This window comes from Lacerta agilis, chromosome 3, assembly GCF_009819535.1.
Source record: "Lacerta agilis isolate rLacAgi1 chromosome 3, rLacAgi1.pri, whole genome shotgun sequence".
In the NCBI taxonomy this organism is placed as follows: domain Eukaryota; kingdom Metazoa; phylum Chordata; class Lepidosauria; order Squamata; family Lacertidae; genus Lacerta; species Lacerta agilis.
Genome location: NC_046314.1, coordinates 67199902 through 67216723, shown reverse-complemented (window position 1 = coordinate 67216723; position 16822 = coordinate 67199902). Strand labels below are relative to the sequence as shown.

Here is a 16822-nt window from a genome sequence, read left to right as displayed (position 1 = left end):
GCAGTGTACTTTGGTCTCTAATTATAGCTTCCTGTTTTAGGCTCCTCTGATCACTGGGAAGTGCTATCGATGTTGGCTTTAGAACTCTAAAGGTAATCATTGCCAAAGATGTGTTCCTGTCCTCCCCTATCCCGTAAATGCTTGTACAATCCCTTTTATATTTTTGTCGGTCTGTCTCTTGCTAGGTATCTGCTCATGAAACTAGGAGAGAGGAGGAATGATATGTGGCTACAGAACTGATAAGGATTAAATACGTAAAAGTGGCCATCTCTTAACTGAGATGCAATAGCTGTTAAAGTACATGAAACAATAAGATAGGCAAGGAATTTGAGATGCATTTTAAGTTTAGCCTTCCCATTAAGTGGCACGAAGCAATCTCATTATGCAAAAGATTATGAGAAGACCGAGAGTGGAGAATACCCTCTACTCCAGCATCTATATTTGTGTGGCATTAAAAAAGTGGGGTAGGATAGGGGAGCTTCATTTTGCCCAGGCATAGGCAAACTTGGCCCTCCATATGTTTTGAGACTACAATTCCCATCATCCCTGACCACTGGTCCTGTTAGCTAGGGATGATGGGAGTTGTAGTCCCAAAACGTCTGAAGGGCCGAGTTTGCCTCTTTGTTTCAGTTGCAAAAATATCAGACTGATATTGCTTTAGAAGATTAATATTATTGTGTGAACATGATATTTCAACATTATTGCAATGTTTTAACAATATTATGTTATATTTATCACCTTTAAAAATATTATGTCTGACTCTTTCCCTATCTAGGAAATCAGATTCAGGCATGGCTCATACAAACTGTAGATAAGGTACATGGTTGTAGCCCGGGGGGGGGCAGCTCCCCCCATCAAATAAATAAATAAAAATAATTAACTGACCAATTGCATCACTGATTACTTGGTTCTGCCCCACCCCCACCCCCAACATAAGGCCTGCCCTTCCTAAAATAAATCCTGGCTACACTCATGAAAAAGTATTGAATTGTTTTTCCTGATCTACACCACTTCAGACTGCAGGTGGGGAGATCTCCAAATAAAATTCTCCCTGCACATAGAAAACTAACAGTCCAATCCTATGCATATCTATTCAGAAGGAAGCCCCTTTGAGTTCAGTAAATGTTGTCATAGTGATAAAGTCAGGGATAACCTAGCCTTATCCCTATTGTGCAAGATAAGAGTGGTTAGAGGGTTTGCCTAGGACCTGGGAGAGACCAGGGTTCAAATTCTCACTCAGCCATGAAGCTCATGGGTGTCTTTGGGCCTTTCACTGCCTCTCAGCGTTACCCACCTCACAGGGCTGTTGTGGGGGATTAAATGACACAAGGGAGAACCATGTATGCCACCTTGAGTTCGTAGGAGAAAAAGAAGAGATAAAAGTGCAATCAATCAATCAATAATATAAAATACATTTAGTCTTCACTTCAATAACAGTCCACCTTCTCCACTTCAGAGGTTCTGCTTTTAATAAGAAGACTGTAAGGACAGGCCACATGCAAATCCTTGTTGTTACATGCCCTGCATTTAGCAAGAGAGTAATTTTTCTAACAACAAATAGCAAATTGTCATGTGAGAGCTCTGAAGGATATGATGCAAATGTTACTCATAAATTATTAGCTCACGTATTATTAATTATGCACATGACAGCCATTTTCTCTTGACCTTCTAGTGTTGCATGATTGAGGAGCTCAAAGTGTAACTCAAATATTTCATTTCCATCTCTTCTCTTTTCACAACCAAAATTGAGTTGGATAGCGTTGGTTTTTTTCCGTTGCATGAAATTGAATAAGATCAGCAAGACCAGTCAGCAATCAAAGTTAGAGAACGAAAGGTCAAATGAAACTGGCTTTCTTTGTTCTAATTTATACATCAAGTGGGCTGTTTCAACTAAGTGGCAGACCCCCACACATATCAAAAGTTTAAGCCATTCATTCTCTCTTACTCACTTCTCAGTTGCTCAGTTTCATCTGCATACTCAGCTATGGCAGACCAACACGGCTACCTACCTGTAACTCAAACCAACAAAGTTCATCATTGAAAACACAAGGTGGAGGAAAAGGGGAAGCCCCTAATATTGCTTATCAGAATGAATCTAAAGGTCTTTCTTTGGTTCCAACCCCACCCCCCACAACCCAGTTCCCATAAGGCAAATCAACTGACCCAAGGGAAGAATGTAGAATCTCTGGCAGGCAAGCAGGCTGATAAGCAGCAACGACACTCCGTCAGTTTTATGTAAGTTTATTTACAGAAAAAACCACATCCAGAGAATGGCCTTCCCGCCTGTTCTCATTAACAGTAGTTGCTCAGTCCAGGGGCGTCTTAGCCATAGAGGCTAGTGGCACAGGGAACCACGGTGCCACGTTCTGGAGGGCACCAGGGAAGAGGTCCGGGGGCCACGTTGGTGGCTCAGTAGGGGCGGCAGCCTGCCCGCCGCCAGGGGGAAGGCAGGAGGAGGCGATCGGCGGCGGTGAGCCGGGCGCACAGCGATCAGCCCTCAATCCCTCCCTCCCTCTGCCCGTCCCTCTCCGGCTGGTGTGTGCGCCCCGCCCGCAAGGTGGGTGCGATCCCCGGCAGCCGCCCCTCTCAGCACCGCAATTGGTCGCCGGAGCACTTCTCCAGCCTGCCACTGCGCCGGACTGGAAGAGGGCGCAGGGCGGCTGGGAAGGAGCCCGAGGGGTCCCCGTGGAAGGGATCAATGCAGAACATGAGCCAAGATCAATCCCGGCACCTATTCTCTGTGCCCAGCACGCGCCCAGCCTTACACCTGGAACAGGATCCTGTGTGGAGGGGGGGGTGGAGACCTCCCTGCCGGAGGAGTCGCCCTCCAGCTGCTGCCCGCCTGGAGGGAAAGGTGGGTGTGGGGGGCGCCAGAGGGATCCTTGCACCACAGCACCAGATAGGCTTAAGACGGCCCTGGTCAGTCTGTCTTACTGTCTCTCCCCCAACAGGAAGAACGCCAAAATCCTGCCTTTCTTCTCCTTCCCTTCTGTTGTTCTCTGAGCTTCTCCAGTCTCCTAGTACAGGGGCTGAATGGCTAGCCTGTCTCCTCCTCACTCCCAGAAGACACAGCCTCAGATTCTGGCTTATCTACTAGTTGCCTGGCAATGCTCGGGCCAACTTCCAACTATTCCTTTCCTTGGGAGCTAACAGCTTCTTCACTGGGAAGGAGGGGGGGCAGGCTGTCCTCTCTAAACTCTGACAAACAACTCTCATCTGAAGAGTCGGCCCCTTGCTCGCTTAGCTCAATTTCTGAGGCTGACTCTTCTGCTGCGCTCTGGGGGGGGGGGCACATTCCTGACAAAGCTTTTTCACAGAGTGTATGTCTGGACTCACATCCCAGTGACTTCGGGCACAATCCTAACCCCTGCTCTCTGCCAGTAGTGCTTTGTGGACTGGTGGGGCCACAACTGCATCCATAGCCCTGCTGTTCACAGTGGCTGTGGTGGAAAGTTGAGGGCAGCGGGAGAAGATTTGGCCTGATGCCATCACACAATGCCATCACATCACCGGCTCAGGATGCAGCAAACAGTGAGGCCAGTGGTGGCTGGCTCAATGCACACCTAGCCCAGAGTAACAGCGGTTTGGATCATTCTGCCAGTTCAGTGATGCATGTGATCAGATTTTAACAGTACAAATATTGAATAGTAGTAAAAGTAAGAGAAAAGAGAATTAGACAGCCCAGCAACAAAACCATAGAGCCACATTATTAGCATATACTCGGGTCTGGCTTCACCATTAGACAGGATGAAGCAGGCACCCCAGGCAGCTGATTTTGAGTCTCATGCAACGGCAGCAAATATTAAGTAATTTAATTTATCACCATTGTATTTTTACTGCCAGGGAGGTATGAAGGTACTTCTGGGGTTTTCTGCATCAGGGCCAGAATAACTTGACTGACTTTTAATACTATGCACTAGGAATGCGGGTGAGGGGGTGGGGACCATTTATTTTTCTACCTCCAGCAGGAAAAACTCTTAGGCTAACTTGTGAGTCTTCAGAAACCCAGGTTTATATATCAAAATGTAAAATGTAATTAATTTACCAATCCAGAAAGCACAAATACGTTGTTACAGAAACATCTACAAATCAACATTTTACATCTAGAGCAATTATGTCTTCAAAAGTGAAACACAATTTCATTTCCCCCCACCTTCAGGCGATTCTTAATTGTCTGTCAGAATACTGGAAAGCCTTAAAAAAAAAAAAGCAAAGCATGCAGCCTACTAATTACTCTGGTTTTGTAGCTGTGATAGGATGTTTAGAAACTAAACTAAATGTTGGGTTTCCGAAACAACATTTGGACTAATCTAGTGCTTTCCCAGAACTTTTGTACTCATATTTGCATATGGTTCTCCCACTTCTCATTGGACATTTCCTAGTTTTGGCCTGTGACCAGTTTTCCCTGCGTCTGACCTTGTCTCTTCCCCATATCTGGGGATAGCCCCTTTGAAGCAGATGAACTTTGCCCTTGAAGAGGCTTTCTTCATACATGATTTTGTGGCTGTCATCTTGGGACTTACCCTGACATTTAGGCAGTGCTTTTTTTTTTCCTTAAAAAAAATGTTCAGGGGTACTCTTATCTTCCTGCTCATATTGAAATAATGTCCCTCAATGAGGCCAAACTTAGATTTACAAAATGTTTAGGGGTATGCGTACCCCCAGAAAAAAGCACTGCATCTAGGGATATCACAGATTAAAGAAACAATGTGCATAAATGTATTAGCTGACTGGGATGACCATTCTAGAAGTTAGGTTACAATCACTTGAGCTTTTTTTGGGGGGGGGGGTCTTACAGCAAACACGATTCTGTGACATCCCCACCATACATAGCTCCCCGCCAATCCTGTAAAAAGTAGTTTACCCCTCACGGAGCTACAATTTATCAACTCCCTTAACAAACTATAGTTCCCAGGATTCTTTGGGAAAGTCATGTACATTAAAGGTATGGTCTGGGTGTGAACTTTGACTGCTATTTAAAAGGTCCTCTGCAGCTGATTATATTTTAACCAATGTTCTAACTAAATTATCCCAACTCTGATTTATCTCAGATACTGTAAATATCTTCCTTTAGGCAAGCCTCAGAGGATAACAAACAAAAGAGGACAAACATGACTAGATAAACATTGTTCTAGAAGGAGATGGGGTGTAGGCAACATACAGAACAAGTGGAAAAGAAGAGCCTCACCTTTCTATTTACAAACCAAAGCATCCTTCAAATCTTGGGAGCTGTATGTGCTTGTGTCTTATGATTGACACATAAGACGCAAGCACCAAAAGGAGGGAGCAAAGAGGTACCGGTAACCCTCTGTTGTTCTTTTACAACTTCATTGTGTCTATAAAATGTACCAATTCAAGTCCAGCTTTGTGAATGACAGACTGAGCACAAGGTGACCATGGAGTGTGGTGATCCAGTGTTTTATTATTGAGCAGAGTCAGGTGAATGGTTAGATGAAAAGCTGTTGCATGAAGCCATGTTTTCTTTCAGGACCAAGTGGATAAGCTTCTATTGCTATAATTAGAATAGGAGAATACATAAGATACTGATGGAAATAATACACAGATAAGCTTTCCTAAGTCATATAGCTAAATACCAGGTACTTGGGAGCTTGAAGGCATCTAGTCCAGCATCCTGTTCTCACAGTGGCCAACCAGGTGCCTGTGGGAAAGCAGCAAGCAGGATCTGAGCACAAGAGCACCTCTTTCCACCTATGGTTTCCAGCAACTGGTATTCAGAAGCTCCCTCCAACTATGGTAGCCATTGACGGCCTTCTCCTCTATGAATTTGTCTAATTCTCTTTTAAAGCTATCCAAGTTGGTGGCCATCACTGCCTCCTGGGAGATTGAGTTCCATAGTTTGACTATGTGCTGTGTGAAGTACTTCCTTTTATCTGTCCTAACCCCCCCCCCCCAGCATTCAGTTTCATTGAATGTCCATGAGTCTTTGTATTCATTCACAAAGCCCTAAGCAACTTAGGTCCAGGGTAACTTAGGGACCACTTAAACCCTTAGCTCAGTGGTTTTCAACCAGGGTGGTCAGGGGTGCCATGGGCAACAAGGGCCTCTGTCCCTCTTTCTTCCCCTCCCTCCTCTGATGCCCTCTCGTGTCTCTGCCTCCCAAAGGCCTGCACAGCTGTTTATTGCAGCAGCCCTGGCTACAAGCTCTCCAGATGAATGGTGCCTCTGGGGGCAGCTCAGAGACCAGAGGCAGTGGCAGGGGTTGCCCAGAGGACTTCCAAGGAGAGGGGAGAGGAAAGGAGGCTGAGGGAACACTCCACAAGGGAAGGTGTTTGAAAAAGGGTGTGAGACTGCCAGCTCCGCAGGCAAGAGGTGACATAACTGGGCTCCAGAGCCCCACAGGGGTGCCACAGAAATAACGTAGTTGGTCAAGGGAGCCATAGACTCAAAAAGGTTGAGAACCTCTGCCTTACCTTGATCACTGAGATCATCTGAGGGAGCATAGTTGGTTACCTCCCAAGTTGGCGTGGTTCATCGGGCAACGCCAAGAGACCGAGTCTCTAGTGCAGCACTCTGACAACAGAGATTCAGCAGGTGCCTTCTCTTTGAACCTTGACATGCTTGCTAAAAACTTTTCCATACTGCCACACTTGATTTAGGCAATTAAGAAAGTATCTGTCTGTAATAGTTAGTTGATGGTCTGTAATTTTAATTTCCCCCACAGTTTTCACTGTATATAGACATTGTGGCAATTCACTTTGAAACTTCTTTATGATACAGCAGTATGTAAATAAATAAAAATAAATTCAGCCTGGGCTAGGCTTTCTCCCTGGCTGCTACATGTTGAAATCATTGCCAGAATGGACCCTACCTGAACTGTGCATTTAGTCATTGGGGTTGGATTCGTGGAGAAGCTTTGAGCTGTTGTTGTTGTTGGTTGTTTGGGGGAGGGGGTTGTAATCTAGAGACATTATAATAATTTAATAATATTAATTTATTATTTGTACCCCGCCCATCTGGCTGAGTTTCCCCAGCCACTCTGGGCGGCTCCCAAACAAATGTTAAAACAATACAGCGCTAGGTATTAAAAAGGTCCCTAAACATGGCTGCCTTCAGATGTCTCTTAAGATGTCTCTATGATGTGCTTCCATCCTCTCTAAACGAAAAAAAATAATACCTAAGTATTTCAGAGCAAAAATTCATTTACATATACTGGGAAAGTTCTTCTACGCTTTCTCAACATCTAATCAAACATATCTGTGTTATTTTGTAAGATCTTGAATTCAAGGTTATGTTTGAACGTTTTGAGTAGAAAGAGAGGCCCTCGGCACCAAGAGAATGTTTAACTTGCGTTGGCTATCTGGTTTGCTTAATGCTTGTCTAAATCTGAGCTGAGTCAATAAAACTTTGTCCATTGAGAGGCAGACCTTTCAGCACACAACCTGCCTTTCCCAAAATGAAGTCTTGCAAACATATTTTTGTGTTGCTTTTATTTCTCTTCTCAGGTAAGGTTGCTTTTACATTGCTTTTTTAATGATGCAGAGAATGTGGGCAAGGTTTTCAGAAATAGTTTGTAATCTTCAAACCAACTTAAACTGGATTTATCCTCTAGACTTGAAATAGGCTGAGCCCATGTAAGTGTTTGAAATGTAGTGTCTATATATGTTTAATGCTGACACCTAAATATTTTTTTCAGATATATTCTATAAAGACAATGGATTTTCTAAATGCTTTGCAATCTCAAGAACTATGGAACTAAAAGGATTGGCTCAGGGATACTGTGGTCACATTTAATGTAAACTAGGATGTTTTTATGCTAAAATTTTCCAAACACCAGGTGTTTGGGTTTGCAAACTATGACCCATATAGGAATGCTTAATTATGTAGGTACGAAGATACAGATTAGTCTGTCCTATGAAACATTTATTGTGCCATGCTGTATTTTGACTCGGTCCTTTTATTATTTGAATATCCTCCATTCCCCTCTTATAAATATATTCTCTCCTTTATATGAATATCCTCCATTCTGCCTTTAGCTCAGGGAAGATTAGTTATGTTTCTCCAGACTGTCGCACCCAGGCAACTTTCAGAGCAAGATATGCTTAGGTTCAGCCACAGAACTGTTTCATATCTCACCAGACCATTCTCTTGCTAGAGTAATGTTAGTGTAATAGGCAAAAACTACACATGATAAGCTGCACACATTTCGTGTTGTTTCAGGGATACTTTCGACTGTCCCTCAAAAGGGAGACAGCAGCTTCATAGGAAGGAAACCTGAACTATTTATTTTGGGTATGAGACCTGGAACTCAAGGGTAGTCAATGTGGTGCCCTCTAAATGCTGTTGGACTACAATTCCTGTCATCCTTGACCATTGTATTTGCTAGCTGGGGCTAATGGGAACTGGAGTCCAACATCTTCTGGCTGCCCCAGCTCTAACTGAAGTAACTCAGCAGCCATCTTAACTACAATGTGTTTCTTCTTCCCACAATCCACTTGGAGGCAGAATGTGCAAAACGTTTACTTTCTGGACTATATAAGTAGAGTACAATCATAAGCATGAAGTTTGTGGTTCATTAAGAACTGATAAGGGGATCCCAGATCATGGTCCCAAGGCACATGATGCAACAACTTCAGAAGATCTGGGTTTGCTCATCACTTGTATACCCCCTGAGCTCTATTCATGGAAGAAATGATATAAATATTAATAATAAAATAATACCTTTCCAGGTGTGGCACTTTAGTTTGATCCACTAGTTTGTCATTGGAGGTCATCTCATTCACAATGCATGGTTTGTTCATATGTATTTTGCTGCAAGACAATGCATAGATAAGGGACATGCCTGTTCTGTGAGTTGGTCTTGCAACACCTGTGCCGTGGTCACTGTTTTCTTCACATGCATCTCTTCCCTTGGATTGGTGAAAGGTAGGAAGGAGGGTGCTGTAGAGCAACCAGAAACCAGGGAGACAGTGGGGAGAAAGCAAAAGAGAATGCTTCCTGTTTTGACGGTTGTAAGAAATGCTTTATTTGAAGTGCTTTATGTGATGGTTTGAGGGACTCGGGTGGTGCTGTGGACTAAACTACAGAGCCTAGGGCTTGCCGATCAGAAGGTCAGCGGTTCGAATCCCCGTGATGGGGTGAGCTCCCGTTGCTCGGCCCCTGCTTCTGCCAACCTAGCAGTTCGAAAGCATGTCAAAGTGCAAATAGATAAATAGGTACCGCTCCGGCGGGAAGGTAAACGGCATTTCCGTGCACTGCTCTGGTTTGCCAGAAGCTGCTTAGTCATGCTGGCCACATGACCCGGAAGCTGTCTGCGGACAAATGCCGGCTCCCTCGGCCTATAGAGCTAGATGAGCGTGCAATCTCAGAGTCATTCGTGACTGGACCTAACAGTCAGGGGTACCTTTACCTTTATGTGATGTTTTAGAAAAATATTTCTTATTATCTAATTATTCTAATAATTTCTAATATTGTTCTAATAACATTTAAAAGGCAAGTGTAGATCCAGCCAAAGAGTGGCAACCACACAGCACTCTTTAAGATTTGGTCACAGTGGCCTTGATGCAAAGGCCATCTCAGCCAATGGACAAATTTCACTGGACTTTGGAAGTGGTTCTATAAATCTATTCACAAAAATTGCTACCATGTCTCCTTCAATTCTTGGTCCTGACTCAACAAATATTGCATATCTATAAGAGCTGCCGGATAGAACTCAGTCTAATGATCACAGTCTAAGGCTGCAATCTTCACTGGTCTACTCAGAAGAATTCACTGTTGAATTCAATACGGCTTACTCCCAGGTGAATAGGATTAGGGTTGCCAGTATGATTCAGAGCAACCCTTCTTACCCTTTTATTGGACACCTATAATCTCACACAAGCAAGTGTGCACCTCAGCTACTAATATAGATGGTTCCTCCTTTTGTTTCGAAGCTCCAAACCACAGAGGATACTGTTTCCGTATTCAGAAGCCAGACACCACTCACTGACAGCTTTCTCACTGCTGAGCTGAACAGGGCACCAAAGCATTTTCAGTAGATTAAGCTTTTAATCTGCAGTTGTCTGGATGTTAGAAGATTACTTCTCCAAAATAAATAAATAATTTTACAAAGATTAATAAAGTATTAGACTATATGATAAGATTTTACTGGTGGGTTGGGTCTGCACTCAGTACTCGCATTGAACAAATTGGACTCTGTTTTCCCTGGTCATTTCCCCTCACCACTGGATTTCGGAGTATCTACCGGTATTTAAAGCCCAGATTACACAGTTATCATGGTCAATGTGTAGGCATTCCCTCCTCTGATTCTCTCCCATTTTGGTTTTTGCTGCAGAAAAATCAAATGACACACTCATAGTGGCAAAATAAGCTAAAGAAAGCAATAGATGATTTTACTGCCTTTTACAAGAGGCCAATCACCTACAGCCTGCCTCCCTTCCCCTCGTGCTAATACAGATCCCTTTAGAAAGGCAAAATGGGTGACCTGAAGTCATTATGCAGCAAGTTTCTCCACCCAAAATGTCAGCCAATGAACTGGAGTGGGGATAAGGACACTCACAGTGCTATGATATTACATCATGAGACACTGACATGACAACATAAGAAGATCACACGATAAAGAGGCAATCTTCATAATGGCAAAATCCAAAGAAGTGGCATCCTGAACAACATCTCAGAGAGGGTGACCACATGCCCTACTTTACAGAATACAGTGCTTTATTTAAATAGTTGTCAGAAGATAGCCCTTTGGTGAGAGGAGTCCTCCTTTTTGAATGGCTGCCCAGTCCTAGTCTGGTTTAAAGCAACTAGACAGTGGACTGAGTGGTCATCTGGTCACCCTACTGTTGTGTCCCCTTTTTTAGTGATGTTTAATTGGCCATCCTAATGTTGTGATGGCACATGACAACCCCAACATGTGCCCCAACACATCAAAATTGCCCAGATTAGTCACTTCTTTTCAATCATTTTGTTACTGTTTTTATTAGCTGCAGCATTTTCACCTTTTAATCTTGCCTCTTTGCTCGTTTTCTTTTAGTTCGAGGAGATCTCCTTGATGATAACTATGCAAGAACAGATGGCGCATGGATACTTGGTCAACAAAGCCAGGTCTATAGGACCCTCAATATAGAAGGATGTGCACAGAAATGTGAAGCTGAAACAACATTTACTTGCAGGTAACCCTGACACTGTTACATCCTGTCAAGGATGCCCAAACGTCCTCATGATCAATTATGACCTTCAAATGTTTTGTATCCATTAAGACTTGGGTAGCCATGTGTTCTACCTAAAGAAGACATTTCTCTCTTTGAAGGGTGCCCAAATCTGGCTTAAATGTGAAGAGCCATCAGAAGAGAGAGCAGGGGTCTTGAAGTTGGTCCTCAATGGTCAGCACAGGGGTAACCAATGTGGTGTCCTCCAGATGTTGTTGGACTACAACTTCCATTAGCCCCAGCCAGGGGGGGGGCAAATGTCCGGGGATGATGGGAATTGTTCCACCTTGGTTTCCACACATTGTTTGTTGGGTCCAGGTTCAGATGACACAACATGGTTTGCTTCCCAGGAGCACAGCGGTGGAGGATTGAAGTGCCTGTTGTTTCAGCACGCTGCCTGTTCATATGGAGCCATATTTTATTTTAACTATAGTTTAATGGGACATGTGAATCAGGTTGATCACATTTCATAATGACAGCCTTGATGTAACTTCTGCTTTGATGTAATTTCATACAAATGACTTTCAGTGAGTGAATTCAATACAATCGAAGATGGATAGAATAATTCTCTTGGTAATAATAACTCAGATTGCATTCATGCCACATTCACATCTTGCCATTTCAACAGGTCTTTTATATTTGCCGTCAAAGATCAGCAATGCATTACACTGGCCGACAACACCAAAACAACAGTTGTGTTCAGAAGGGCAGATGCAATTCTCTTTGAAAAAAGAAGTAAGTGTATACAGCTTTTGGATATCAAGACCTCAATTAGTGCCAGGGCCTTTTTGGCCATGGCCCCGGCCTGGTGGAACGCTCTCCCACAAGAGACCAGGGCCCTGTTGGATTTGACATCTTTCTGCAGGGCCTGCAAGATGGAGCTGTTCCGCCAGCCCTTTGGGCAGGATGCAGTTTGACTCACTTTCCTTTGTATAAAACAAGCCTGAAGGAGGCCCCCAACCCACTCACAGGTCCTTGTATGATCAGTGGAAAAATTTGGTCCTGGCAAGTATTAACCACTCTCAATTCCAACCTGATAATTGCCACCTGCCCAGATTTTAACTTGTCTGAATTAATTTTAAGATGTATTTTAATTAATTGATGTCTGTTTTTATGCATATTGTGTTGTTTTTATGATGTTAGCCGATCAGAGCCTGTCCTCGGCTAGGGAGGGCGGGATACAAATTATTTATTTATTTATTTATTTATTTATTTATTAATTATTATTATTATTATTATTATTATTATTATTATTATTATTATTATGAATGTCCTCTCTAGCACTTTATGCAATGGCATGTATTCACAATATCTTACACGATTGACAGCCAAGGCCATTTGAAATATATTTGATGAGTGTCTTTGTCAAAGAAACATTGTCCTGAAGAGAAAATAATTCCAATGTCATTCATGTGCTACTGCCATCTTTTGTCACATACGACCTTAGCCTCAGTTTAAGGGGGGGAACTGATTATTTAAGGAAATGAAAATATAGCTGCTAATATTGTTTAAGGCAGGTGTGGGTAATCTTTGGCCCTTCAGATATTGCCAAACAATAACTCCCATCATTTCTGGCCATTGCCCATCCTTGCTAGGGTTGATGGGAGTTGTGGCTCAGCAACATCTGGAGGGCCAGTGGTTTTGTGTGCCTGGTGTAAAGGCTATTCCTTATTACCTGGAATAATTTCCTGAAGAACTGAGTGGCCTAAAATAATTGAAAATGGCTTAAGTTAAGCCAGAGAGGGACCACTGGAAACTCCAGAAATTAATGCAGCCCTTGAACATCTTCATCTGGTATCCAGTGGCTTCATACTCAAGGTGTGATGTTTGCTTTTTAAAACGCTCTCAGGACCAAAGTATACATGACACTTCAAATCTGTGAATTGGATTTCCCCACAATCATTTTCCTAGCTTAAAATCACAAAACATTAATGTTCTTATAGGATGCCTTCCTTGTAGCCTTACCCATCCTGGTGCTTTCCAGATGTTTTGGACTATAACTCCCATCATCACTGATCATTGACTGGGGCAGATAGGAGTTACACTCCAACAACATCTAGAGTGCAACAGGTTGGAGAAGGCCGTCTATATGCCATGCAGCTTAGTGGTGGGAGTTAATTGGGAAAACTAGATCACTCCCCTCCAGGAAAGCTGCTCTTACGTTCTTAGTCCAAAATTCGCTAAACAAGTATGCTCATGTTCCCATCAGCAGTTGAGAAATAGGTCATGTCAGCCAAGATCTTGACATTTCACGGACACTTAAAGACTGCTCCCAAAGGCTGCACTGGGATTTCTTCAAGGGTGGAGAGAAAACAGCCAGTGAGGGAACAGATGTCTCCTGTAGGAGGATATTTGGCAATGACATCCTCATTTCTTTCTCTGCCATAGTGCTGGGCTAATACACAGGAGATCTTCAAAAGCAGCCTTTGATGTGGTGTTGGCAATAGATATCCCAAGAAAATGAAATCCCCGTTGCCTGTATGCAATTGTTTGCCTATCTCTAAGTGTATATGCTAGATTATAGATTGTGAAGGTCTTTAAAGATCTTCATTTGTCTCTTTGGTTTTTCCAAATCTGTGATGCAAAGACATTACCACTGTCTGTGTTGCATTTCTCTCACATGAAACATAATTCCTTTTTCTGACCCTCCTCCACAAATACGAAAAGTAGACAGAGTTTGCTATAATTGCTTCCCATGCACAGAGGTTTGTGCCAGCTGTCGCAATAATGTGACTTCATTGATGTACTTAATTGAAAACAACAAAATCAACTTTTTAGAGTGGTGTGTTTCTTATAAACTGGGTATTTTATTTACTCCCTTTCCCAGTATACTTGGCATTTAATTAGCTATAGTTAGCATAATCAACAGATTGTTTCACATGAACTTTTTAAATGCAGAGTTGACTTCTGTTGAAGCAAATTGAGAAACTCTTCACTTGCACCTTTTAATATGAGACTAACTTCAGTTGAATCAATTTTGGGAAAGTGTTCCTGTCTGCTGCACTAATTAGCATCTGGCAGACTGTTGGCAGCACTGAATAAATTATAGTTGTTTGGCAATTCCATTCCACCCTATTAACATGCTGCAGAGTCTTGCTGCAGTGACTGCAGGGAAGCTCTCTCACATCCCCATGTGAATGGGCTTTTCCCAGGTCATGCAATGACTTCCAAATTTATTTCCCTATGAACAGAGCTCTCCCCACCTGGACACACCCATATACCCCAATGCTACACAGCCACCAACAGTGGCTTGCTAGTTTCTTTTGATGTTTCCACACTTTGGGGGCACTTGCAGACCGGCAGTTTATTTGCAAAATGTTTAGTTCTTATCCCACACTTTTCTCATGGAATCATCCTGCCATTTTTCTAGCCACAAGCAGTCAGGTAAGAAAACAGATGAAACATTGCAACTGAAAGTGGGGAATGGCAACCACTAGCTGACAATGGACCCCTCCAAAAAAAAATTGTGTGTGCATTCAGGATTATTTGTGCTCATGATGGCATTGGGGCTGTTCTACGTGAGATGGGTTCCAATATTGCTTGCACCTGCAAAAGTTTCAGGGCAGGCATACTGCTTTATTTCCAGTTGGCGCATGCCTCAATTCTTCGTGCTGAAATCCTGTACTCTTTTTTTTTTTTTAATACCACAAATGTTCGGGGGGGGGGGAGAGAAGTTGTCCTGCTTTTGTTACAGCACAAGAATGCCCCTGCAGATGGCGATAATGTGGTAACACTGAAGAAGCACCGCAGAACAACAAATAAAGCCAAATGATGTGTGGATGGTCCAGCATTAATCCACCGCTGACACACTATTATTGTGTTAATGACATGTTGCGGAATACACCTGCAAGAAAAACACCACCCTGAAGGGGCCCAGTATCATATAAGCTCCACACTAAACCTATCAGGATGAACGTTGCATTCTGGAAACATTTTGGGTAGATAGACTTAGGCATTAAACATAGACCTGCTATAATGGCATCATTATATTCTACATTTCCCCATCCAGCAAGCAGTATCCAATGATGAAGAGTGGAGGGTGGGAGGAGGCACAATGCTATGACATGGGGTAAGCATTACTACTTACTGCGGGAGAAAGAAACTCAGCACAGTGCACTAATGCTTCTTCTGGTTCACACACAAAATGTTATCTCTCTTGCTTGAACTGTCTAGCCCACCCACCTGCAATTACACAGGGAACTTGAAGTGTGAACCAGGCTGCCACCATTGTCTGTAACTTATTTCAGCTGCCACAATCGTAGGATTGTTTCTAGCTCGGTCCACATTTCCATTCTTTTCATCAGCAGCACTGATTTGTGTGAACCGGCCTTTCCTGGATAGTGGCTTAAGCATGCAGTTAGAAGAAGGAACAAAATAGAAAATTCTTTCCAGTAGCACCTTAGAGACCAACTGAGTTTGTTCTTGGTATGAGCTTTCGTGTGCATGCACACTTCTTCAGATACACTTCTTCAGATACTTCTTCAGATATCTGAAGAAGTGTGCATGCACACGAAAGCTCATACCAAGAACAAACTCAGTTGGTCTCTAAGGTGCTACTGGAAATAATTTTCTATTTTGTTTCGACTATGGCAGACCAACACGGCTACCCACCTGTAGTTAGAAGAAGGGTCTGTGCAGCAGCACCTGGATTGCAGTGCATTCTGTATTGTTCATTTCAGTAAATGGAAAGTCATAACATTAGATTGGGGTGCATAAATCATTCATTCATTCATCGTTTTATTTGTATGCTGCCTTTCCATAGTTAAAACAATGCTCAATGTGGCTTACAACATGACAAGATTTACATAATTACCAACACAACAAAAGTCATAAACAATAAATAAACACATCAAAAAGTACACAAAAAATTGTGTGTGTGTGTTCATTAATACTGAGTGGTGGTGCTGTGTAGTAGCTGTAGCAATAATAATGATAAATAATAATATTAAGCATTGTCTTTCAGTGTATCTACTTGAATGCAAAAGAGGAACTGGACAAGACTACAGAGGAACTGAATCTAAAACTCAGACTGGAGTTGCATGCCAGAGATGGGCAGCCACCACTCCTCATATTCCCAGGTATGATCTGTTCCCATCTGAGAATGAGCCGCTTCCCACTTCATGCAACGTATAGATTTTCTTTTCTTTCTTTTTTAAAGAATTTATTTAAAAAATTTAAAACAACAAACACAAAATACAACAAAACAATACATAACACTACAAAAATACAAAAATACAAAAAATAAAAAATAAACACAAAAATACAAAAATCTTAAAAACACTTATTAAACTATCCTTATCATATTCCTCACATTGTTTAGGGACCTCCTCACATCCTCTCTTCTGCGTTCATTTCTAATCTTCTTTAGTAATTTTATAACATTTTAAAATTATCATTCTCATCTAATCTTAATCCTTATACACATTATAAATTTATCATTCTCATCTAGTCTTAATCCTTATAAAAATGAGTATTAAATATTTCTATCTACTTCTTATATCCTATGTTAATCTAACTAATAGCATTACTGTAGCCTTATACGTCCTCTGATTTCAATTTCAAATATCAATCTTTTCACGTGTTTCAAATAGTCTTTAAATTTCTTCCAATCCTCCTGCACCGTTTCTTCCCTCTGGTCTCGGAGTTTCGCGGTC

General features: G+C 42.4%; 1 protein-coding gene across 1 annotated transcript in view; it reads left to right on the top strand.

Moving 5' to 3' along the window:
- Positions 1 to 7316: 7316 nt before the first annotated feature.
- PLG (plasminogen) overlaps positions 7317 to 16822 on the top strand; it is a 29818-nt gene continuing 20312 nt past the window's right edge. The window contains exons 1-4 of the mRNA XM_033144117.1: positions 7317 to 7463; positions 10994 to 11132; positions 11797 to 11903; positions 16132 to 16246. Coding sequence (XP_033000008.1) covers positions 7415 to 7463; positions 10994 to 11132; positions 11797 to 11903; positions 16132 to 16246 — 410 coding nt within the window. The 5' untranslated portion in view covers positions 7317 to 7414. The remainder of the gene's footprint in view (positions 7464 to 10993; positions 11133 to 11796; positions 11904 to 16131; positions 16247 to 16822) is intronic.